The 24,847-nt window shown below is 41.2% G+C and overlaps 2 protein-coding genes across 2 annotated transcripts in view; both read left to right on the forward strand.

Moving 5' to 3' along the window:
• The first annotated feature begins 3,597 nt into the window (after positions 1 to 3,597).
• Positions 3,598 to 14,910, forward strand: LOC117540666. Its single transcript, XM_034207430.1, has 10 exons — positions 3,598 to 3,959; positions 5,574 to 5,696; positions 6,360 to 6,471; positions 6,997 to 7,133; positions 9,149 to 9,225; positions 10,196 to 10,310; positions 10,643 to 10,754; positions 10,977 to 11,492; positions 11,577 to 11,645; positions 12,786 to 14,910. Exons 1-10 carry the CDS (start codon positions 3,651 to 3,653, stop codon positions 12,983 to 12,985), a joined length of 1,770 nt encoding a protein of 589 aa, XP_034063321.1. The 5' UTR covers positions 3,598 to 3,650; the 3' UTR covers positions 12,986 to 14,910.
• A 1,575-nt stretch (positions 14,911 to 16,485) lies between these two features.
• mapkbp1 (mitogen-activated protein kinase binding protein 1) overlaps positions 16,486 to 24,847 on the forward strand; it is a 57,622-nt gene continuing 49,260 nt past the window's right edge. The window contains 2 exon segments of the mRNA XM_034207423.1: positions 16,486 to 16,856; positions 22,069 to 22,160. Of these exon segments, the coding sequence (XP_034063314.1) occupies positions 16,734 to 16,856; positions 22,069 to 22,160 (215 nt within the window). The 5' untranslated portion in view covers positions 16,486 to 16,733.

The following is a 24,847-nucleotide window of genomic DNA, read 5'->3' on the forward strand; positions in this document are numbered from 1 at the left end:
GCACCGACCCCCCCTAATCCCCCCTCTCAACCTCCTCAGAGTTCAGCACCGACCCCCCCTAATCCCCCCTCTCAACCTCCTCAGAGTTCAACACCGACCCCCCCTAATCCCCCCTCTCAACCTCCTCAGAGTTCAGCACCGACCTCCCCTAAAGTCTCCACTCAACCTCCTCAGAGTTCAGCACCGACCCCCCCTAAAGTCTCCTCTTCTTCTTATGTTGTGCCCGCCCCCGCAACACCATATCGGCAAACAGTCACTATGCGCTTCCACGAAAGTGCCCACTCAGGTAAACACTTTTATTCTATTTTTACAACCTTATTTTTGTAGTTTTTGCACAAAATGTACTCAAACAAAAAAGCACGTTACTCCCAGATAATATTGACAAAATAAAAGATCCCTGTTCTTGAGTCAGTGAAGTGAGTGTTTATCTGTACGGCAAACATATTTCCCCTTTCTGTGTGTTGCAGTGACCGGAGGGAAGGTCGACCAATCAGCTGCCTCGTCTGACTGGCCCGCAGGTAAGGCTCCTGAATTTTGCGCTAATCGACATTCTGTTAATTCAAGATTCAAAGGTTTTATTGTCATATGCTCAAAGCGACAGTGTAGAAATGGCAATGAAAATCTTCTGACCTGAGCTCCTCCAACGATGCAACATATATAATAAAATACAGACATATAAAATCATAAATAGTGCAAGAAGTCTATATTCACGTAAATTGCATATGATATGTACAAGAACAGAATGTCAAATTTAAATATCGGACATTAAGACAACATTTAAATACGGTTTATTACGATGATAACCAACGATGTGTAATGTAAGTCAGTAAAAGTGGAAAACATCAATACATATCATATTTCCATTCCATTCCATAATAGCCTCTTGGTGCATCAACAGCAATGTTTATTACGGTGCACGGTACCGGTTGAATAATAAATGCTCTCTGTTGTGTTTCAGGCTCCGCTCCTCCTGCTCCTAAAGACTCTCAGCTGATGCTTCAGGAGCAGAGGATGCTTCAGATCTCTCCTCCTGCGAAGCTTCCTCAACCATCTCCAGCTCCCTGTCCTCCGCCCCTCTCCCCTTCCTCCTCTTCCTCCAGCACCCCCTCCTCCACTCAGAGGTTGGTGCTGCAGTCGGTGAAGATGGCGTCCGGTCGACAGTTCTTCCGTAAGCCGGACGGTAAACTGGTCCAACTGGTTCCCCTCAGCCAACTGAGAGCCAACAAGAACCTGTTTGTGCAGCAAAGTGAGTACAAGTGTAAATATGTTCATTTTAAAACACACAGTATTTCAGAATCCAGTTTATTGACAGGTTTGTTTACACATTTGTTTCGGTGTATGTTGGTGCAAACATAAACAATATAGGAAAATAAGTTATAGGAGAAAGTCATTTACACCTAATTTAAAGGTCTCCTATTATGCAAAATGCACTTTCTGATGTCTCTTATACATCAACATGTGTCCCCGGTGTGTCGGGGAACTCACGCAGCGTCAGGAAATAAAACCCTCTCTCTTTTCCTCCGTACCCAAATCTCTAAAAACGGGGAACAACGGAGCTGATCCAGATTTGCGTCCGATATGACGTAATATCTGAAATGTGGACCCACGGCTAGGGCTGTGCGATTATGGCAAAAATCATAATCACGATTATTTGGGTCAATAATTGATATCACGATTATTCATTGACCATTTATTGAACTTTAAAACAAATAATATTTTACCAATAAACAAGATCAATAAATGTGTTGGAGCACACTTCCAAAACCATACTAAACATATATTAATATGATAAATAAAAATAAATTAGACCAAAATAAATGAAATCAAACATGTTGCAGTGCACTGTCACAACCTACTGAACACTCCTTAACATATAGCCAACATTTTGGTTCAACATATTCAACATATTCCACTCAGTTAAACGTTGAAGGCTGGCCCACCGTCATGGTCCAGAAGTAACAGGAAATAAATGTTGAATTACAATTTAAGACCAAATAAAAATGTTTTGGCCACCATGGCAAATGCTGGTAGGGCTGCTCGTGTCATCTCTTAAAGATTTTTTGCAAGAAATACCAGCCTGTTTACATGGTCTGGTTTCAGAGATGAGCGCAGGCAGGTGACGATATTGCCACCTGTACTGAAGACCCTCTCTGAAGAGGAACTTGTGGCAGTGCTGCTACATATGACACAGGAAAAAAAGAAAATACTCTGAAGAACCCTTTCTTTGCCATTATATAAAAATAGTGTTGCTACAAAAGTATAAATGAGGCTTACTAATAAGACAACTCAGATCTGAAGCTACACAGGAATCTGCTGCAACAGTGCAATAAAAAAGACAACATTAATAGAATCAAACCCTTTTTTTGTTGCATTTTATTAGAGTATAAAAATAAATGCCTTTTAAAATAGGATGCGAGCAACACTAGTTTCTGAACTGATAGACTATAATCAATTTAAACAGAACAGATCTTAATGTTTGCATTCTTATACCATTTTGTACAATAATTATCATGAATAAATTCAAACAAACTAAAACTTACAGCTGATTAATAACGGTATCTAAATTGAGTTTTTATTATATCAAAAACCTGTTGAAATGCTACTGTTATTTGTACTGTCCCACAAAAGCGCGTCGCACCCTCCAGGAAAGCTTCTTTCATAACTTCGCCGTCTTCGAAAGACTTCATGTGTTTCTCAAGAACGTGACTGACACGATAAGATGCTATGGTATGCTATGCCGACTGTTTTGGACGTAATATGGTCGGTGTTTACATTAGCATCGCTAACACTCAGAGCTAACCTGTACTGGAGAGCATGTGTGTGAAGAAGCAGGAAGTAAAAAGGAACTCACCTTGTGGTATAACCGGCAAGAGAGAAAGCCTTTGAGCTCCAAACTGTTTCAGAGAGAATCCTTGATAATCCATGATATGGCGTTTCATCACGGCAGCATTTAGTTTAGACAGTAGCTGCCGGGTCCCGCATGAGCTCAGACCCCTCCTTTTTATTTATTTTTAAAGCTTTATACCCAAATCAGCACTTTTGAAACAGGAAGTGAAATAGAGGGATATGAGTGGAATGGGTGATCTGTTTGGTATTTTGAGCAAAACACTTCATAGACATGTTTTTTATATATCTGAGACCTATGCTATTGCCTAAAAATAGCATGATAGGTGACCTTTAAAGAGAGAGAGAGAGAGAGAAAGAAAAAATCCCTATAGGCCCCGCCCACTCGATCAGATCGGCGATCGGCCCCAAAATTGGCGCTCCGAGCATCCCTAGTTTTTAGCTTATTTTCCTGTGTCTTTGTTTCTTCCCACAGTCTTTCCTCCTCCATCGCTTCCAAATACAGTCGTCTTTGCTAAACAACCACCTCCTCAGACCAGCGTACCCTCCTCTTCCACCACCTCCTCCCTCACCTCCTCTCACAACACGAGCCCCACCCTCCTCTCTCAGACGGGGAAGCACACCTTTAAGATCGTCCGGCCCAGATCCAGCGGGGAGTCCGTCGTCGTCACCTCGACTAAAGTTACCCCCAAAGTGGTGACTTCTGCAGGGTCTCAACCCCCCCCCCACCCAACCCCCCCCCCACCACCCAGGTGAACTTCATCTCCCTCAAGCCAGGTCAGGCGGTGGATTTCGGGGTCAAAACAATGACAGTGTCTTCATCTGGAGTCCATCAGAAACCCACCTCTTCAGGAACCAGAGCTCCACCTCCAGAGGTCTTGACCGTCCCCCCTCCAGAGCTGGCCTCCAAACGTATGGATCTGGACATTATCTGTGTGGACGACGACGGCATGGGGCCCCCCTGGTCGGAGACGGAGGGAGGGGGGGGGCAGTCGCTGGACGTGATGAAGGAGGAGGAGTCGAGCAGCGAGTCGAGCAGCGAGACGAACAGCTCGTCAGACTTAGGAGAATATACGGACAGCGACGAAGAGACGAAGCCGAAACTCCAGCAATCGGTAAATATGAACAAGACATAGTAATCGTACATCTTAAGTTTGTCCGGATTTCCCTTTTTCTTTTTTTATACAAAGATAAAATACAAACAGTAAAAAGTACGAACAATACGAACATTAGGGAGTGATCAGGACTTCACAGTAAAATCATACGTTTGTAAAAATAAAATCTGGCTAATGAGGTTTTACGAAATCAGTCCACTTTCTCCATCAAATAGTTCCAGTTTGTGATTGACAGATGATGTTATCCTCTCCATAATATGAACATTTTTAATGATTGTTTTATGAGATTTTGGTATCTTCACCAGGAGTTTGAGGATTACGAAATATGCTAATTTCCAGGTTCATATTTATATTTTGTGTATTTATGTCCCTTTTTTAAAGAAGGGCAATTCAGCAGTTCATACTGGGTGAGACATTAAATCATCCACTGACTTCCAGACATCTTTTGCCCAATCATATTCCAGTACAAGCGCTAGCCAATCAAACCACGTATGTCCGAGGCGGGAGATGTGATTGGTTGTTAGTCGCACGCCAGACAGGCCCGCCGGCAAGCTTCAACGCGACGCTGCCGTGTGGACGCACCGTTTGGCCACCATGAAAATGTGCTTCGAGGCCTCTCCCACCCTTTATCATTTCTAAAGTGTTAATGCGATCTCCAGAAGAAGAAAAGCTAACGTTAGGCTATGAAGGAAGTAGGGAACAGGAAGTAGGAAAATGCTGAGTTTCAGGACTACTTTCCTGCACCTCTCTATTGGAGTCAGAAATGTCCCTGAAGAGTCACGAATATATGATCATATATTGCATATTGTATATAATCAGATTAGGAAAAAGTACTCTGATCTTGTACTTGAGTAAAAGTAGAAGTACTCAGATCTTGTACAAGAGTAAAAGTAGAAGTACTCAGATCTTGAGTAAAAGTAGAAGTACTCAGATCTTGAGTAAAAGTAGAAGTACTCAGATCTTGAGTAAAAGTAGAAGTATTCAGATCTTGTACTTGAGTAAAAGTAAAGGTACTCAGATCTTGTACTTGAGTAAAAGTAGAAGTACTCAGATCTTGTACTTGAGTAAAAGTAGAAGTACTCAGATCTTGTACTTGAGTAAAAGTAGAAGTACCAGAGTGTAGGAATACTCTGTTACAGTAAAAGTCCTGCATTCAAAATGTTCCTCAAGTAAAAGTAGAAAAGTATTATCATCTAAATATAGTGAAAGTAGCGACAGTAAAAGTAGTCGTTGTGCAGATTGGTCCATTTCAGAATAATATATATGATATGTTTTATAATGATTGATCATGAAAGTGTTCTCAAAGCTGGTGAAGGTGCAGCTAGTTTGAATGACTTTGTATACTGCAGGGTAGCTGGTGGATTTACTCCAGGTGGAACTAAAGTCTGATTCAACACTTGATTATATTTCACATCATTCATCCAGATCTGTGAAGCAACTAAAGGTATTAAATACATGTAGTGGAGTACAAGTACACCATTTACCTCTGAACTGTAGTGAAGGAAAAGTACACCATTTACCTCTGAATTGGAGTGGAGTAGAAGTACAAAGTAAAATCAAACGGTTACTTTACACCACTGATTATAATACATGTTGTTTTCGTTCTTTCCGCAGCGCCACCTGCACAACGCGAGGGAGAAACAGCGTCGGAAGGGGTTGCAGACTAAGTTTAATGCTCTGAGTCGAGAGTGTGGCCTGAAGGAAGACAAGAGTTCAAAAGTCTCCACACTGAACACGGTGAGACATCTTCAAACCTGCACACAGCATTCCCTCTGTTCATTCACATCATACCGCTCACTCAGATATCACGCTTTAGGTTATTGAGGTATTCGAGTGTGAAGAGTAAAAGCTGGGAGGAGACCGAGGGGTAGACCTAGGACCAGGTGGAGGGATTATATCTCTTCGCTGGCCTGGGAGCGCCTTGGGATCCATTACATTACATTACATTGCATTTAGCTGACGCTTTTGTCCAAAGCGACTTACAATAAGTACATTCGACCAGGAAGACACAACCTTGAAGAAAACAGAATCATATAAGTATATCAGGTTTCATAGAGCCAAACATTTCAAGTGCTACTCAACTGGCTTTAGGTAATCCAGTCCTTTATTGGTATAAAAGTGCTTCGTTAATCGTTCTAACGCTCGAAGTGGAGTCGAAAGAGATGAGTTTTCAGTTTGCGCCGGAAGATGTGCAAGCTATCTGCCGTCCTGATGTCAATGGGGAGCTCATTCCACCATCTTGGATCCCCCAGTCAGAGCTGGTTGATGTCGCCAGGGAAAGGAACGTTTGGGGCTCTCTGCTGGAACTGATACCTCCGAGACCCGACCACGGATAAGCGGGAGAAGATGGATGGATGTATTCGAGTGTGAAGAGTAAAAGGTGTTTTGTTTGTATCCCAGGCGAGTAAGTTGATCAAGCAGCTGAGGCTGACTGAGACCGATCTAGAGGAGAGGAAGAGGATGCTGACGAAGCAAAGAGATAACTTCATCAAATTCATCGCTCCGACAACAGGTAGGAACACAGAACTCTGGTTATACATGGAGAGAAAAAGAAAAATCATAATAATACAAATAAACAACGTAATTAAATACATTAAATAATAACTAATTAAAAAACATAATAATGATGATTAAAGAAATACAAATATTAATAAAGACATTTATAATAATGATAAATAACATATTTTTATAAATTAAATAATAACATTAAAAACATAAGTAAAGTAATTTTATATAATACATTAAAAGCCCCCCTTTTTAATTGTGCTATTGTTTGTTGGAAAAGTGGAGATACTAGTAAATACCAGTGATAACAAATATATTTTAATGCCTTTTTTATTTGTTAAACGTGGAAGAACATGTAAAAGGCCAGGGCTTGGAATTGAAAGCATAATATAATATTAATACATAAGGTAATTCGATAAATGCAATAATAATAATTAAGAAAAGGATCTGTTATTTCCTCCTCAGTCCATTTTACTGTTTCTCTCTCTGTTGTGTTCAGAGTCAAATCAGCTGCTTGTGTTTTTGTTTTCAGAGGAGATTGATCAGATGAGCCGTAAATATAGATCTCCAGAGTCGACAGAGAGCGACGTGGAGGAGGAACTGCTGGAGGTGGACGAAGTGACGGAAAACTCGTCAAACGATGAGATCCTCGTTACCAAGAAGAACAACGTAAGAGATACTTATTTTCTAGCCAAATGAAAAAGATGGGTCTTCAGTTTTAAAAGCTTGCAGACCGGATGTCTGTAGAGCGGTGCAGTGACGAGTCCTAAAACCCAGAAGTGAGTCAGCATTTCACCACTTCCTGTTCCCTCGTCTCAGAGCCAATGGGATCTCTCCGTAGGATGTGGGAAAATAGCTGGAAATCAGGTCTGTGGTTGAGACTCATTGAAGAGACGGATCACGTTTTGTTCTACGACATTAAATCCATCAGCAGTGACCCCACTGGTGATTTCTGAAGAGTTTCCGTGTCTGAGAAACGATGGTTGTTACCAAGTGGCTGAATAGGACTACAGAAGTTGTGGAGGTCGTTGTACGTCATTACGCCGAACACGTAAACACTCCTCTAAGTTAGTTTCTGTTCTGCTTGAAAGCGAGTCCCTGCCTCCTGCAGACTGTTCAAACAAACGCTTCAACTCGTACAACTTTGAATCTGTATGTTTGAATATGGATCTTAAAGGTAGGGTAGGTAAGAACGGAGAAACCAGCTCGAGTGCGCTAGAATTTGAAAATACACAACCGGAAAGAATCTGCCCCTTCCTTCAGACTTCCTCACAGAGCCCCTCCTCCATGGGCTCAGAACAGTCTCATAATACACACATGCGCACAGAAGGATTCACACTTGTGTTTCCGGATCCACACTTGTGTTTTTCAATGCACACACAAATGTGTTCCGTTTCATATACATGTAAATAAAATCCAAATACAGAAAAAAGTTTTACATGTGTATTTTTGATCCACACATATTTGTTTTCCGTTTAAAACCGCTGCACCTGCAAACACACCTTTCAGTGCACGGATCGCTGTGCGTTCGTGTGTGGGTTTTTTGAGACTCCCCTGACGGTAATTCGTACTTGTAATTATTTCTATCTATAGCCAATCAGATGTCTCCTCAATTCTAAGCCAATCACATGAGCGCATGTATATGAAACGGAATACATTTGTGTGTGCATTGAAAAACACAAGTATGGATCCGGAAATACAAGTTTGAATCCTTCTGTGTGCATGTGTGTATTATGAGACTGTTCTGAGCCCATACGCCTCCAACACCCACGAACGCACACATGACCAATGAGGGCACGAGATAAGTTTGTGCCCAGATGGAAGGCTGACAGGCAGGTAGGCCATCCAGTTACTTTAGCCGGCTCAGATGATTGGTCGTGCTTTTCACAGCGCCACGGCTTCCACAGATGAGATGTTTTAATGTATTTATTGTATTACTGTTTGTATTTATAACAAAGTGTTTCTGAAGTGAATTACCTACCCCACCTTTAAGTTGGCGTGACGTTGAAGCCGTGCTGTTGTACTCGCCTGTAGTTCCTTTATAGCATAACGTTAGCATTTAGCTTCTGGCCATTAGATTTATGATTCGAACTTTATAAAAGTAGGGTGGACGTGTGGAGATTATCTGGCTGAACAAAACGTGCATTCATCAAACAGGTTCGTTTTCCACAGACCTTATTTCGAGCTATTTTCCTAAATCCTATGGAGAAATCCTGTTGGTTTTTTGTCGAGGGAACCGGCAGCTTCCTTTCGGGTCAATACGTCATCCCTGCACCGCTCTGTAGGGTCCATAGTGTTGGAGCCACTGCTTCAAAAGGCACGGCCACCTTTAGTTTTCATTATAATACTAAAAGGGGAATTGTTTTTCATTGTTTAGTTTTAAATATTGTATTTTTTGATAAACCAGTAAACAGACAATATAAAATAAGGACATTACATTTCTAACAAAAAATAATAAAGAAATATAATAGTTATTTAATAATAATAATAAATAAATAACAAAAATAAGTTTTAGAAGTAGCAGTCTATTGCTATACATTTATTTTTAAACCATGTGTGTTATAAAAAGTTATTTAAATAAATATGACATTTCCTAATAAAAAGACACATTTTATTAAATTATTTAGTTGTAATTCAGTTCAATCTTGTTCCATGTATCTGTTAATGTTTTGTGTGTGTGTCAGGTGGAGGAAGGTGTTCAGAGTTTTGCCATGGAGACGCTGGTGAAGAGGCGGCGGACGAGGAACAAGAGGAACTCAAAGTAAGAACTGATCATATCATTAAAATATTTTGTATTGACGAAAAAAATGACCAAACAACCGTTGTGTTCTCACGAGACTTGATATATCGTATAAACAAGATCAGCGCCACAGTATCACCTCATACTATATCTTTCTAGAAAAACCCGTGAATGCCTTAAAGCAGTGGTTCCCAACCTGGGGGGCGCCAAAGATCGCAAGGGGGGCCTCAGATGATTTGAAGCCAAATATCATATTTAGACTTTTTTTTAATTTATTTATTTTTTACATATAATTGTAAGGCAATACATGATTGTCACTAAAAGCCTCGTCTCTACATTACAATAATAATAACAAAAATTGATTCATTAATTTGAATAACAATTCAAGTTAGTAGCTATTAAAAGGCATAAATAGGAATGTTTCTTCTGCCCGTAAAGTGTCCAAACCGGGCGTCTCTGGATAAGCGCATTTTTAAAACACAGTCATTGTCCATGCCGGTTTCAGTTGGATTATTTGTCACAGTTGCTCCGATCAGAATGGTCTCTTTTGAATCCACATAAACACATCGGCAAAATCCGGCTTACTTTGAGCATGTGTTTTAAACAGTTGAATCCCTTCGTGAATTGTTTCCACTTCTGCGCCGTCCTTTAATTTCTTCATACAGCGGGAATCCAAATGAATGAATCCTGAGTCCAATAACCATCAAAGTCACTCCAATAGTGCTCCTTGATTACGCTTTCATCCTCCTTTAACAAAATACTTCACATTCATCCAGTTTGTGACAGTAGTTGCAGCATTTTGAGACTTTTTAACTTGAATTACCGCTGTTGCACCCCCCCCATCCCTTGTGTGTGTGTGTGGGGGGGGGGGGTGCAACTTCCAACAGGAGTCATTTGGGGGGCTCTTGGGAAAAAAGGTTGGGAACCCCTGCCTTAAAGGATTAACCGGTGAGTGTAATCTGACATGTCTGTCGTTATGTTGTGTCAACAGAAGCAGTTTGAGACAAATGAAGCCGGTCGATTTTCACAGCAACTCCCCCGCCTTCAAAGACCTGAGCTCCATGGTGAAGTCCAAAGACTCTCCGAAGACTTTTATGCTCAGAGAGGTGAGACAGAAACCAGAGAGACTTCTTCTTTTACTGACTAACTATTTGGTAGTTATGGCCAAGACCCTGTTTAAAAACTTGATCTCAAATAATATGAATTTATAGTATTTAATAGCAGTGTTAGGAAGGCCACATGTTCGCCCTCTAGGGAAGCATCATGTAAACAAACTGGTACTTACTGTATTTGTATTCGGTACACCTGCATCTCAAGCTTTTCTGACAGCTTTACAGTTGCCTTAGGGTGTCTGACTGATACACACACATGCGTTAGTGTAACTTCAGCTTTGTGTACATTAAACACACATTTGAACACAGTTTGTTTTGTGTTTCAGGCTCAGCAGGAGATCCTGAATCTGCAGAACGAGACGGCGAGACTGAAGAGTCTGAAGATCTGTCTGAACCAGAAGAGAGAGAACTTCATCAAAAAGATCAGAGAGAGAACAGGTGAGGAACCAGGTGATGGTTGGGATACAATAGGTATCTTAACATTGCATTTATGTATTTACCTTTACTGAATACGTTTGATTATACTCCTTTTAAATATATAAAGCATTTCTATAAGGAAAAGTTCATCAGGACACGCTTTGCCTAATTTATTTTTGAAAAAGTGAGCTGTATCTATGTATATCGTTAGATAATTAAACGTGTGTGTTTGTGTGTCTGCAGGTAAAACTCAGCAGAGAGTCCAGGGGAGTCTGCAGCACCTGACGTCCAAACACACGACGATTGAGGAGAAGAAGGGGCTCCCAACAGCCAATCAGCTGTCAGCAGAGAGAGGGGGCGGGGCCTCAGACCCTCCAGCATCGAGTGATGACGACATCATAATCACTTCCTCTTTCCCACTGAAAGATCCTCCCCTTTCTGCTCCAATCAGACAGCAGCTTCAGAGGGTCGTGCAGATGCTGCCGCCCATCATGCCTCCTCCTGCTATTTCCCACAATGCATCAGGTGAAAGCGACAGGCACAAGATGGTTCCCAACATCCTATCTCCTCCTGCTGTATCCCACAATGCACCAGTGGAAAGGGACAGGCCCAAGACGGTTCCCAACATCCTGTCTCGCACTAAGAAACCAGCTGTGTTGCCGTGCTATCAGGCTATGTTCCCATTGGTCGGTTCTGCGTTGCCGGGGCAACAGTTTCTGACCTTCAGCCCAACGGTGCTGCAGACGTCTCCGTCACCAGGTAACCATCGATCTCTGTCACGCTGGTCTCTGCCGCGACATGCTTTTATTTTGAAGTAATACAATGTCTTCTTCCTGTCTGTAGGCGTGACATCAATCATCAACATCCCTGGTCAGGTGATCCATCTCCCCTCTCTGCCCCACCCCTCCACAGGTAACATTTACAGCCGCTATACCACCATAACACTAACTAACTAACTAACTTACCAAACAGGTAAATCGACTAACTAACCAAACAGTTAACTAAAAGCTCAAATGTACAAGTATCTCAACTAACCATCAAATACAAATTCATTTACTAATGTTCTCACCATACAGGTAAATCATTAACTCAATTAACTCACTCACTCACTACACAGGTAACTCAACAATTTGTTAACCACACAGGTAACTCAACTAGCTAACTACCTAACTAACCACACAGGTAACTCAACTAGCTAACTACCTAACTAACCACACAGGTAACTCAACTAGCTAACTACCTAACTAACCACACAGGTAACTCAACTAGCTAACTACCTAACTAACCACACAGGTAACTCAACTAGCTAACTACCTAACTAACCACACAGGTAACTCAACTAGCTAACTACCTAACTAACCACACAGGTAACTCAACTAGCTAACTACCTAACTAACCACACAGGTAACTCAACTAGCTAACTACCTAACTAACCACACAGGTAACTCAACTAGCTAACTACCTAACTAACCACACAGGTAACTCAACTAGCTAACTACCTAACTAACCACACAGGTAACTCAACTAGCTAACTACCTAACTAACCACACAGGTAACTCAACTAGCTAACTACCTAACTAACCACACAGGTAACTCAACTAGCTAACTACCTAACTAACCACACAGGTAACTAAACTAGCTAACTACCTAACTAACCACACAGGTAACTCAACTAGCGAACTACCTAACTAACCACACAGGTAACTCAACTAGCTAACTACCTAACTAACCACACAGGTAACTCAACTAGCTAACTACCTAACTAACCACACAGGTAACTCAACTAACTAACTTACTTACTACTTACATAGTTATCTCAGCTGACTAACTACACAGGTAACTCAACTAACCAACAAAACGTAACTAACCTAATAGTTTCTTAACTAAATAGCAACTTCGCAAATAAATAATTCACCAGTACAAATACCTTGAAACTAACTAATTTACATGCTATCATATTTTACTCATTTCTGACTCGTGAACTTATGAAAGTAATTTAGTTGTTTTCTGATCTTACATCCTGACACCAGCTGATCTTTTTTTTTATTACAGCTGGAGACTTAAACAACCTGCTTCATTTGGTTCCACCATCAACTGCAGAACACCAACAGATACTACAACAAATACAAGAACAATCACAACAACAGCAACAGATCCTACTACAACAAATGCTACAACAACAACAAGAAGAACCACACGAAAAAACACAAACTCCACCACCTCCCCAGAAAGTGGCTGAAATCCCCTCCTGATCCCAGATCCTCTCCGCCTCCACCCTCCAACCAGGGCCCGTCCTCCTCTCCCTGCCCAGGAAAGAGTGCTGATCCTGGGGCTGAGGTCCTGGGAATGAAGGGGTCTCTGGAGCAGCAGCAGAAAGACGAGGAGACAAAAGATGACGAGGGTCTGATGTCCCTCCTCAACGAGATCGACTTCCTCAACCAGCGGACCGTCACCACAGCATCAACAACAACCAGTGTCCTGTTACCGGGGTTGTCGTCAGGGGGCGGAGCCAAAGAGGAGAAAGCACCCGCCCTGAGCCCCTGGGCCCTAGAGCTGGACTCTGACTCTGAGGAGTCGACAACGACTGAAAACGCTAAAGGTGGAGGCCTGGCTCCGCCCCCTCTGCAGCAGATGAAAGTGGGCGGGGCTGAGAAAGTAATGGAACCCGCCAACAGCGATGGGGAAGAAGAAGAAGAAGGAGAAGAAGAAGAAGAAGAAGAAGAAGGAGGAGAAGAAGGAGGAGGAGGAGGCGGAGGCGTAGCCTGGAGGCCGATGCCAAGACTAGTTCCTCTGGGGCTGAGAGGAAACCCCCCCAGCTGATGATGTCACAGACTGATGATGATGTCACAGCAAAGTTGGTCATGGGTCGTCTGCAGGCTCCTCTGATTGGCTGTTAGAGTACGGTTTAGTTTCAGCAACAGTAGAGTGGTGAAATGATGACGTTAGCATTACAAGGGCTGCCTCGAAAGAAAAGCAATATTGCAGGAAATAAGATCTGTCGCTAACACATGTTTATGAAACGTACTCGTCTTGTTCAGCAGGATAATCTCCACAAACTAGCGTGATGACGTTTAGACATCTGAAATTCACCAGTGGGGTATTTACTGCGGTATATAGTCATAAACCAGTGTGGAAATCTGTTCAGCTTGTGTTAAGAAAATACCTTATTTCGTGCTTCTCAACAAAAACCTGTCTGAAAACCGTTGACTTCAAAAGGAGGTAGCCAGATGTTGTAAAAAGGCTGACTCATTTCCAGGGCTCATTCCTTGTTAGTGTTCTATGCAGCAGAAGCACCTGACACACCAGAGAGCCAATCGGAAGCCTGGCCTCCTGTAACCTTGGCGGCGATTCAGAACTTTTCACACGTCGTTAACAGACGATCAGATCTCAATGTCACCATATTTATGAATGTATCTCTTCACCTCCGTCCTCTTGCATTTCAGTTGACGCTCTGACTGGCAACGCACGGCAACCTTTAGGAGAAAGGTTGCCGAGTCATAGTTGCCATGACAGTTACTCTTGTGTCATCATAGGAGAAAAAGTTGCTATAAGACATTTTGAGTCGTTCAAACTCGTGAGTGATGTGTATAACAGTTGCAGTATTTTACTGAGCGCTAAGTTCAATAAGTGGAAATATTTTGAGGAAAATATCAATGTTATCAGAAACTGTTTACGATAGCACAGAAGGTGAAAAAAACATAACAATTATGCTATTTCTTCTTAAAATATTACAACTTTATTCTGAAATCTTGTTGTGTGTTACGATAGTCATTTAATTGAAAGATTGTCAAGACATATATTTCAGTTTCTTTGATCCGGTCATGGTCCCAAGACATTTCTTTTGAACATATAAACACAGGACCTGCTATGGGAATATCCTAAAGGAATTAAAAGAGTGACATTTCTTTATATTTGAAGAATAACAACACTAAGTCTGTTCACACAGCTGTACCTGCGCAGTGTTACCGGGACGATTAAAGGACCAGGCTGGTGTTTTATTGAACATCAGCTTTGTTGTATCTCGTTGTGTTTGTACAGTTGTTTCATTTGTTTTGAAATTTTTTATTTTTGTACGTGTTGAAAATAAACTTGGATGTAAATATACGTTCTCCATCGGAAGCGACTCGCAGCACATGATGCATACTCTGATATACCCTAAATAAAGTTTAAATACGAACTCCTGACGTCTCGTTTGTTTGTTTTATAAAAACCTTTGAGTAGAATTTACTGAGAAGAGCTGAAAACACTGCTTTTAGTTTGTAATGTACTTACTAGCCTCTGCGCTTTATCCTAACAGATTATTGTATGGAAGTAAAGAGAGGTTAAAATAGCTGTTTGTGCAGCTGAAATCTGATCAATCACTATCTTCCTTTCTTTCATTTACATACAGTATCTTAAAGGTCACCTATCATGCTATTTTTAGGCAATAGCATAGGTCTCAGATATATAAAAAACATGTGTTTTGCTCAAAATACCAAACAGATCACCCATTCTAGCCATGCCTCATATCCCTCTATTTCACTTCCTGTTTCAAAAGTGCTGATTTGGGGATAAAGCTTTAAAAAATAAAGAGGAGGGGTCTGAGCTCATGCGGGACCCGGCAGCTACTGTCTAAACTAAATGCTGCCGTGATGAAACGCCATATCATGGATTATCAAGGATTCTCTCTGAAACAGTTTGGAGCTCAAAGGCTTTCTCTCTTGCCGGTTATACCACAAGGTGAGTTCCTTTTTACTTCCTGCTTCTTCACACACATGCTCTCCAGTACAGGTTAGCTCTGAGTGTTAGCGATGCTAATGTAAACACCGGCCATATTACGTCCAAAACAGTCGTGCATTGTTTCTGATAGCAACGTTTCTGATTGGGCCGTGGGTCCACATTTCAGATATCATATCGGACGCAAATCTGGATCAGCTCCGTTGTTCCCCGTTTTTAGAGATTTGGGTACGGAGGAAAAGAGAGAGGGTTTTATTTTCTGACGCTGCGTGAGTTCCCTGACACACCGGGGACACATGTTTATGTATAAAATACATTAAGTGTATTTTGCATAATAGGAGACCTTTAAATGCATTGGTTTGACACATTTTCATGTTTTGCAATTTTTTCCATTGTATTGCTTTTGATTAATCTGTATGTATGCTCAAAACCTACAAGACGAAATTAAACAAATATAATTTAAAGATGATTCTGATTCTGAACACTTGTAGTTTCAAGCTGTAGTTTGTAGTTCTGCCGCTGGATGGCGCTGCTGCACACCATGTTCGCTACAGCGTCAAATGCGTCAATCTGGGTCAGATATGAAGACACCGGAAGTGACTTCACTGTGACTTCACTGTCAAAGTAAAAGTACGGTATTGGCGTGGAAACGGTTAAACTCAAAGGATAAGGTGTTGTTTAAATTACACTTACATTTAGAGAATAACGAACATATTGATCGTGTATATGTGTATATGAGGCTGCAGAGGTTATTCCAGATGATTTAAAAAATATTAACGGTTAGGTAAAGTAGCACAAACTTGTTTATTTTGTATTCCGAATCCTATGTGCATTTTATTTGTATTTAGTTTGTTTCCTTGTTATGATTTTATGTCAAAGTCGAAAAATATACTTATATGTACAGTATATAAAGAAAGACTGAAGTTATTCTCACCAAGCTACCGCTGAGCTACCAGTCCGAGATCTAGTGATCTATCTATCTATCTTTTATTTTTGAAAAGGCCGGGCGGAAGGGTTTGTGTCGCTGCCGCACGCGGTCTTGACGCTCTGCTCAGTCCGGTCTGTTGCTTGAAGCCGCTTCGCTTCGTGTCTTCGCCGCGGCGGAGGAATAGGATGCGGAGCAGGAGCGGAACCGCAGCCCGTGACCCGGATCAGCCCAGATTCAGAACCAGGACAGGCTGAACCCTCCTCTTCCGGCAGCATGACAGCAGTGGAGGACAGAGCGATACAGACAGGCTCCAGTAGCCGCTGACAGGGACAGTTAGCCGGGCAGCTAGCAGCGCGATGAGCGCGGCGGAGGGAAGCGGCACGATCCGCAGCCGCATCAAGAACCTGCTGCGCTCCCCGTCCATCAAACTGAGGCGGAGGAGCGGCGCGGCGCGGCACAAAGAGGACCTCAGCGACAAGGTACACACACACACACACACACACACACACACACACACACACACACACACACACACACACACACACACACACACACACACACACACACACACACACACACACACACACACACACACACACACACACACACACACACACACACACACACACACGAGCTCAGAACCCATGTATTGTATCAGATAGTCTGTCAGTGACATATTAATGTTGAACAAGGTGCGCACACACACACGTCCATATGTGTATAATATCCTTGTGAAGTATGCTGTATAATTTATGTTATTCCTGGTAGTATGGGGCAATTTCAAAATAACAGGTCATGGCAAAAATCATTGGATTTCAGGATATTATCCCAATACTCATCAAAATATGCTTAAACTTTTCGTCCTTTTAGTGCAAATTAAACTTAAACTTTAATGAGGGCATCATGAAGTCCCCCTGCATTCATAAAGCATTAATAATAAGGCAACATTGTGTAAGCCTGTTATTTCTTACATGATACATCCCATAAAACATGCTCTATTTTTTTAAGTAACTCAGGATGAAAATGTTCACGATCTGATGTTGGATTTTTTGTTTCCTTTTAATATATGCAAACATATGGGCAAGGAAAACAAGTTGCAACAGTACATACATGAAGGTCTCTTATATAAAACTGACTTCATTCAGAAAGTGTCATTAAACATCTAATGCCTCTGCTCCTCACATCATATTCACGTTCACACACACGCAGCACGACCGACTCCATCCAATAATACTGTTTCAGTATTTCATATTTAATGTGTGTGTGTGTGTATGTGTGTGTGTGTGTGTGTGTGTGTGTGATGTACTGGGTGCTGCATGGACATTAAGATGGGTATTCACACTCACTGCTTTCTGCTGTGTCGGCATATTTTAAACCCACACACACACGCACACACACAGGCATGCAGCAGTCCTCCGCAGTTTGTTCGATTCAGTTGGAGTCAATAAAGTTTCGAACATCCGGTCCATTTAAACATTTCAGTTTGGATTGTCCCGGTACTTTCAGTTTCTAACTTTAATACCAAAACTTGAATATTATTATTAGTTATAGTCAATAATATTGTTGATACTTTATGTGTCGATTCACACAGTATTGTTGGGATAAGATCTAAGAGAAAAAGAGAAATTCAAGTAAAAAAGGCAACGTTTTCTAGTATTTTCAAGTTAAAAACATCTCAAAATAAGGTTATTGCTACTCTTATAGGCTGGATGTTGTATGGAAGACTAACACTGCCATTATTTGAAAGATGTTGTCATTGAGTGCAGTCTTGCAGGTTCTCTGCTCAGTGAAACAGTAGTAACACACACACACACACACACACACACACACACACACACACACACACACACACACACACACACACACACACACACACACACACACACACACACACACACACACACACACACACACACACACACACACACACACAGAGAGAGCATCTTGTCTGTCAGGTTGTTCCTGTCTGTTTGTCCCTGCAGGGCTTCCATCCATCTGTCAGCAGCTTCAGTCAGTCAGCCTGTAAAAACTCCCACAATGCTTCGAGCTGTGTGTGTGTGTGTGTGTGTGTGTGTGTGTGTGTGTGTGTGTGTGTGTGTGTGTGTGTGTGTGTGTGTGTGTGCAGTCATGTAAACTAAGCTTAAGTGTGTTTTCACTTTGTGAGGACAGTTAGTCTGCAGTGGTTCACTCCTAAAGGGCTGCATGATAAAGAAAAGGGTCACCAGTTAATGACAAGAGAAGAAGAAAAACACCACTGTTTCATTTATTTATTATAGCTTCTTAAAAACCTGATTTATTTTTGAAACTCTGCTGGGTTTTAATTCAAAGTCTTAACAGAAACAAATATCAATGCATATATAGAAATATAAATACACATACACAAGCAAATACTTGACTAAAAAGGCAGTTTTTAAAAAAATGCATAAAACTGCTGACATATTAAAGTATAAGTACACAAAGGTATGCAGACTGTGTACGTGTTGGTATGCGGATGAATGTATTTGTGTTAAACCTGTAGTCCCGTAAATAAGGATGAATGTCTGTAAACGTTTCTGAGGATTAAGACTTAAGATTCTTCTTTCTGTGCATATGCAAACATGTATGTAACAATTATGGATAAGCGTCGTATGTTAACGTAATTCTGTTACAAAAGATCATTTTGTAAATGAATATTCATCAAATCTGAATATTACCTGCTGTGTAAATAAATCAGCTGATCATGTGACCCTTTGTCCAAATGCTAGACTTTTATTTTGTCAGTTGTCTTCTTTTATTTTGAAAAGTTTACATTATTTCTAAATGTCATTGTTCTTAGTAAAAACAAAACTGTCTAGCTTCCCCTCCCCCCTCAGTCTGCATGCCTGTGTGTGTGTGTGTGTGTGTGTGTGTGTGTGTGTGTGTGTGTGTGTGTGTGTGGTGTGTGTGTGTGTGTGTGTGTGTGTGTGTGTGTGTGTGTGTGTGTGTGTGTGTGTGTGTGTGTGTGTGTGTGTGTGTGTGTGTGTGTGTGTGTGTGTGTGTGTGTATACAGTAATGGTCTCCTCTGGGAAACACTTCACATCTCTTCAGTCTGACTCTTTGACCTCAAACATCTGAGGAACATCTGTGTACTAAAACTGCTGCAGGAGTACACGTAGTAACTGTACAATGTGTAGTACTATCTGTAGTATCCGTACAATGTGTAGTACTATCTGTAGTATCCGTACAATGTGTAGTACTATCCGTAGTAACTGTACAATGTGTAGTACTATCCGTAGTAACTGTACAATGTGTAGTACTATCTGTAGTAACTGTACAATGTGTAGTACTATCTGTAGTAACTGTACAATGTGTAGTACTATCTGTAGTCTCCTCACTTCCTTCTCCTTCCTCCTGCCTTCACTCACCTCCTTTCCTTGCATCAGTCCCACTCACGGTAGAAGGAGATGAGGAAAGTATGTGAGGATGGAGGAGAGTAAATAATAATCCTTGGTGCACATCTGTGTGTCACATGTGGAGGATTCAAAGAGATTGAAAGGCTTTAATTGTCGTATTCTCAATGATCTTCAAATAAGAATCTGAAGGCCAAGGCTCTTCTCACAATGCAACATGTGCTCTGTTGTGATTGGTCAACCGCTTAGAGATGTCCCGCCCCTTAGCCACGTAAGATGTGGTTGAGCGTTAGCCAATAGAAGCGTGAGTTTTCCGTAGTGATGTCACTATGTTCAAGAAGTACAAAGTGTGTCAAGTCAATAACGTTTTTTAAAGTGTATTCATTTACTTCATCGTCATGTGTTTGTAATGGTATAACTGAGTTTGTAAGAATGAGGAAAAGTCGGTAAATATAGTGTTTAAAAAAAAAGAAGACTGAAATACCGTGGTGTGTGTGTGTGTGTGTGTGTGTGTGTGTGTGTGTGTGTGTGTGTGTGTGTGTGTGTGTGTGTGTGTGTGGTGTGTGTGTGTGTGTGTGTGTGTGTGTGTGTGTGGTGTGTGTGTGTGTGTGGTGTGGTGGAAGAGACGGCGATATATTCAGTGTGTGACTCATCTCTGCTGAAACAAAGTCAGCTGGTGATTCATCTGAGAGTGTGTTTAACAGTTTAACGTGAGAGACACGAGAGGAAGAACCAGAGAAAACATAAATAGAGTTTGTGCAGAGGGAGGAGAATCATGTGAGAGGAACACACACACACACGTGTGCACACACACACACACACACAGTGCAGACTCTGTACTGCTGTTATTAGCTTAGCTTTTGCACCAAACCACAGCTGATTACACGCTAACATGCTAACAGCGGTCAGGAGAGGAAGACAGAACGTTAGACAGGACTATGTTTAGCTTGATGCAAAGTGAGGCATGCTGGGAAAAAAAGACACACTGATGATGGACTATACTTCAATCTGATTGGACAGGAGGGAATTATTTTAGCAGCACGGAGTGTGAAGTAAATGTGTGTTTGGATGTGTGCTGTGAACATTTCCAAGTAAAATCAGGTCTATTTAAAGCTTCAGTCAGGTGTGTGACTTCCTGTCTGCAGCTACGAGCCTATTGGTCACCACGCAAAACGTAAATGTATAAAACTGGACATCAATGGTCCAGTCAGCTGATTAAACTGGAAAAACAACAACTGAGCGACTCATTGGGAGCAATTTTGGGTACATTTTTATAAAGAATTAGAATTAGCTCAATTTCTATTAGTTTTATGGCAACACTTCTATCTTTCAAAATCTTTTTATTTGGTTTTTTGCAGACATGGCACCTTCGCACATTAAACAAAGTACAGAACAGTTTGTCTGTTAACAACACTTTGATCTAAATCTGCTAACAGAAATGGAATACATGATAAAGTTACAATCTCAAAACAACAACAAACATGCAGATATATTCACTTTAAATTAGCCAAACGTTTTAAATTAGGTGCTTCAATCTATTTGTGTGTGTGTGTGTGTGTGTGTGTGTGTGTGTGTGTGTGTGTGTGTGTGTGTGTGTGTGTGTGTGTGTGTGTGTGTGTGTGTGTGTGTGTGTGTGTGTGTGTGTGTGTGTGTGTGTGTGTGTGTACCTATGAGTTGGATGACATTGGGATGGTGGAAGTCCTTCATGTAGGCCGCCTCCTTCAGACACTGCTCGATGTCACATGATGAAGTGATGTCAGCTGGAGGAGGACACACACGCACACACACACATTAAGATATATGTTTTTTTATTTATTTATGGAAAGCCAAACTGCACCTGCTGCTACATTAATAACCAAAGAAGAAGAAACGGCAGACTCACATTTCAGCACTTTGACCGCCACCTTTAAGACGGACGAGTCCTCGGACTTCAGGAAGGCCTGCCGCACCGAGCCGAACTCACCTGCACATCAACACACACACCTTTATTACACACACTTTAATATCAGTTTTTTATTGTTCAGTTGTCTCTCTTCTGTTTGGATTCTACTTCTAATATTTTCAGACTTTTAAACCATTTAAAAAAACATGTCTTAGTGTGTTAATTGATTTCAGTTTAACAGATACATTATATACAAATAGCAATTTTTTGTTTTACGAACAAGGGAGCGAAAATGACAGCAAATGCATAAATAATTGTGTGTGTGTGTTGTGTTTTATGGCCAAGGTACAAGCGAACAACAAGTGGGTTTTTGGCAGAGGTGTAAACTCTCTGCAGGTTGAAGTAATGTATATAATAACGTTGATGTTTTCTGCGCCACAGGTGACCTTAGAGAAGGTTCTGGGTATCACAGCTCCGGGGAACCGAGCGTTGGCCTGCGACCCCCGAACTGGACTGTTGGCTTATCCTGCCGGGTGAGTGTGTGTGTGTGTCTGAGTCTATGAATGAGTGTACGGTCCCTTTACGATATATCGATGGAAATGTGCCCATCGTCAGAGACGTAGTTGTTTCTGCAGTGTTATCTGAGCGGTGACAGCAGATTAAGTGTTAATTGACGAGTACACATTAAACATCAATTAAGATGTTATCACTTAAAACGATTGAAAGGACAGAAAATCACTTCTTTCCAAGTACTGATATGAGCTGATTTGCATTAAGTGTATTTTTTATTTAAATGTAAGCACTGAAAGGAATAACGGTGTTTTTTTTTAAGGATTAACGTCAACAAATCAGGGAAGAAGCAGAACATTTTCGTCTATTTTGTCGAAAAGGAGTTGAAATGTAGGTTGAATCATGAAATAATTGAAACAAGAGGAGTTTATGTGCACTGTTGTGATAGTAAAAGTTGGTGTTAAAACAGTGAAATATGTTCATATAACAAGTACACTGGGATTCTGCAGTTCGACCTGTAGCTGAAGTGTGTGTGAATGTGTTATTGTACCTCATGTTTTCAGTTACAGAGGTGATTGAATGTAGAAAACTTCACACAGAGGATTAAACTGACACATGAGAGTAAAAAATATCCCCACAGACTTTAACTGACTATTCTGCGTCTCATGGTCGGGATTTTAAAGGCTAATGACATGATCAGATTATCAGATTAAACATATCATGGGTTTTAAAGAGGCTACACACACACACACTCACACACACACACACACACACACCACACTGGTCCTTTAAGAGCCATGGTACTGATAATTACCACGAGACTTCCGTCTGATGTGGTGTTGGGGAAAAGCAATGGGATTATTTGTATTGGATGTTGGAGTATTCCAGAAAATAAGATCTGTAGCAAACACACGTTTATGATACTTACATGTTTTGTTCAGCAGAATAATCTCCACTCTACTTTAAAGAGTCCTCTCCTGCTGATGTTCAGGTGTATATCAGTATGTAGTGTCTCTACTTTAAAGAGTCCTCTCCTGCTGATGTTCAGGTGTATATCAGTATGTATTGTCTCTACTTTAAAGAGTCCTCTCCTGCTGATGTTCAGGTGTATATCAGTATGTAGTGTCTCTACTTTAAAGAGTCCTCTCCTGCTGATGTTCAGGTGTATATCAGTATGTAGTGTCTCTACTTAAAGAGTCCTCTCCTGCTGATGTTCAGGTGTATATCAGTATGTAGTGTCTCTACTTTAAAGAGTCCTCTCCTGCTGATGTTCAGGTGTATATCAATATGTAGTGTCTCTACTTTAAAGAGTCCTCTCCTGCTGATGTTCAGGTGTATATCAGTATGTAGTGTCTCTACTTTAAAGAGTCCTCTCCTGCTGATGTTCAGGTGTATATCAGTATGTAGTGTCTCTACTTTAAAGAGTCCTCTCCTGCTGATGTTCAGGTGTATATCAGTATGTAGTGTCTCTACTTTAAGAGTCCCTCTCCTGCTGATGTTCAGGTGGTATATCAGTATGTAGAGTCTCTACTTTAAAGAGTCCTCTCCTGCTGATGTTCAGGTGTATATCAGTATGTAGTGTCTCTACTTTAAAGAGTCCTCTCCTGCTGATGTTCAGGTGTATATCAGTATGCAGTGTCTCTACTTTAAAGAGTCCTCTCTTAAAAACCTATATCAAACACACTATAAAACCATGAAAAGCAGAATAGGGACTCTTTAAAGCACCATTGGATCCACTAAAGGTTTCTCATGTTGCAGGGTGGAGCTCAGTCAACATAAAGGATTGTTGCTTCTGTATGCTGAGTAAATGTGTGTGGCTCTGTAAAGCTTAGGGAACTCGTGGTGTTTGTTAAGTGATTTTAAAGTTACATAAGAAAGATAATCTTGTTGTTGAGAGAAAGTCTCTGAAGGTTCGCTCCTCACCGGACAGACGCCTGTGTTCAGGAGTCACTCACAGGATTATTCACCAGAAGAAAACATATACAGAGTTTGAAATGAGAAACAGGACCTTTTGAGATGTTTGTTTACACACTAAACGGACTGATTAGGGTTTCTTTAAGGTCCTCAGACTGGAGGTCTTTGTCTTGGAGATGTTTGTTTCTTAAACATGGAGGTGTCAAGGAGTTTTCTTTCAGGCTATTCTTGTGGAATGTGAATCTCCATTTTAACACATTTAGTTTATTTGCAACAGTTACTGTTTTCTTATGGCGCATTTCCACTACACTGCCTCGCTCGGTTTGGCTAGGCCAGGCTCACTTTATGCTGCGTTTCCAACAGTTTAGTAGCTGGGGCAGTAACTATAGTAACGCAGTATAGGCGGAGCCGTGACGTCATCTTCAATGAGAACCCCAGAAAAACAACACAGCCGTTAGCTGTTAGCACTCAGAGCTCACAGCTCCTCATATCTGTTCAGAAACTTGACAGAAGTTAAACAAGTACAAACCACAGACTGCCTGTGTCATGGCGAATACAGTCGCTGCTTTATTTATGTCTGTATAGGCCGTTGTTGTGAGTGTGGACGGTCGGAGCATATACTGCGTTAGCTTAGCCAAGCTCCATTTAGAAAACACGCATTTTAAAAGGTTTTTGGTCTGCAGTCTTGTCAAAGCATTAATTCATGGTTTTTACTAACCGGTATCAGTATGTTGTTACTTCGGCGTCATTTAGAAACGTGTATTACAATTAAATCACGGTCAAATATGTTCATTTT

The sequence above is a fragment of the Gymnodraco acuticeps genome, unplaced genomic scaffold (genome assembly GCF_902827175.1).
Source record: "Gymnodraco acuticeps unplaced genomic scaffold, fGymAcu1.1, whole genome shotgun sequence".
NCBI classification, from domain to species: Eukaryota; Metazoa; Chordata; class Actinopteri; order Perciformes; family Bathydraconidae; genus Gymnodraco; species Gymnodraco acuticeps.

Excerpts from the sequence above, each read along its gene's own strand:
- LOC117540666 (XM_034207430.1), top strand. The coding sequence starts at position 3,651 with ATGACAGTGTCTTCATCTGGAGTCCATCAGAAACCCACCTCTTCAGGA. Across the intron at positions 7,134-9,148 it reads TCGTTACCAAGAAGAACAAC|GTGGAGGAAGGTGTTCAGAG; the intron begins GTAAGAGATACT and ends TGTGTGTGTCAG. Across the intron at positions 9,226-10,195 it reads AGGAACAAGAGGAACTCAAA|AAGCAGTTTGAGACAAATGA; the intron begins GTAAGAACTGAT and ends TTGTGTCAACAG.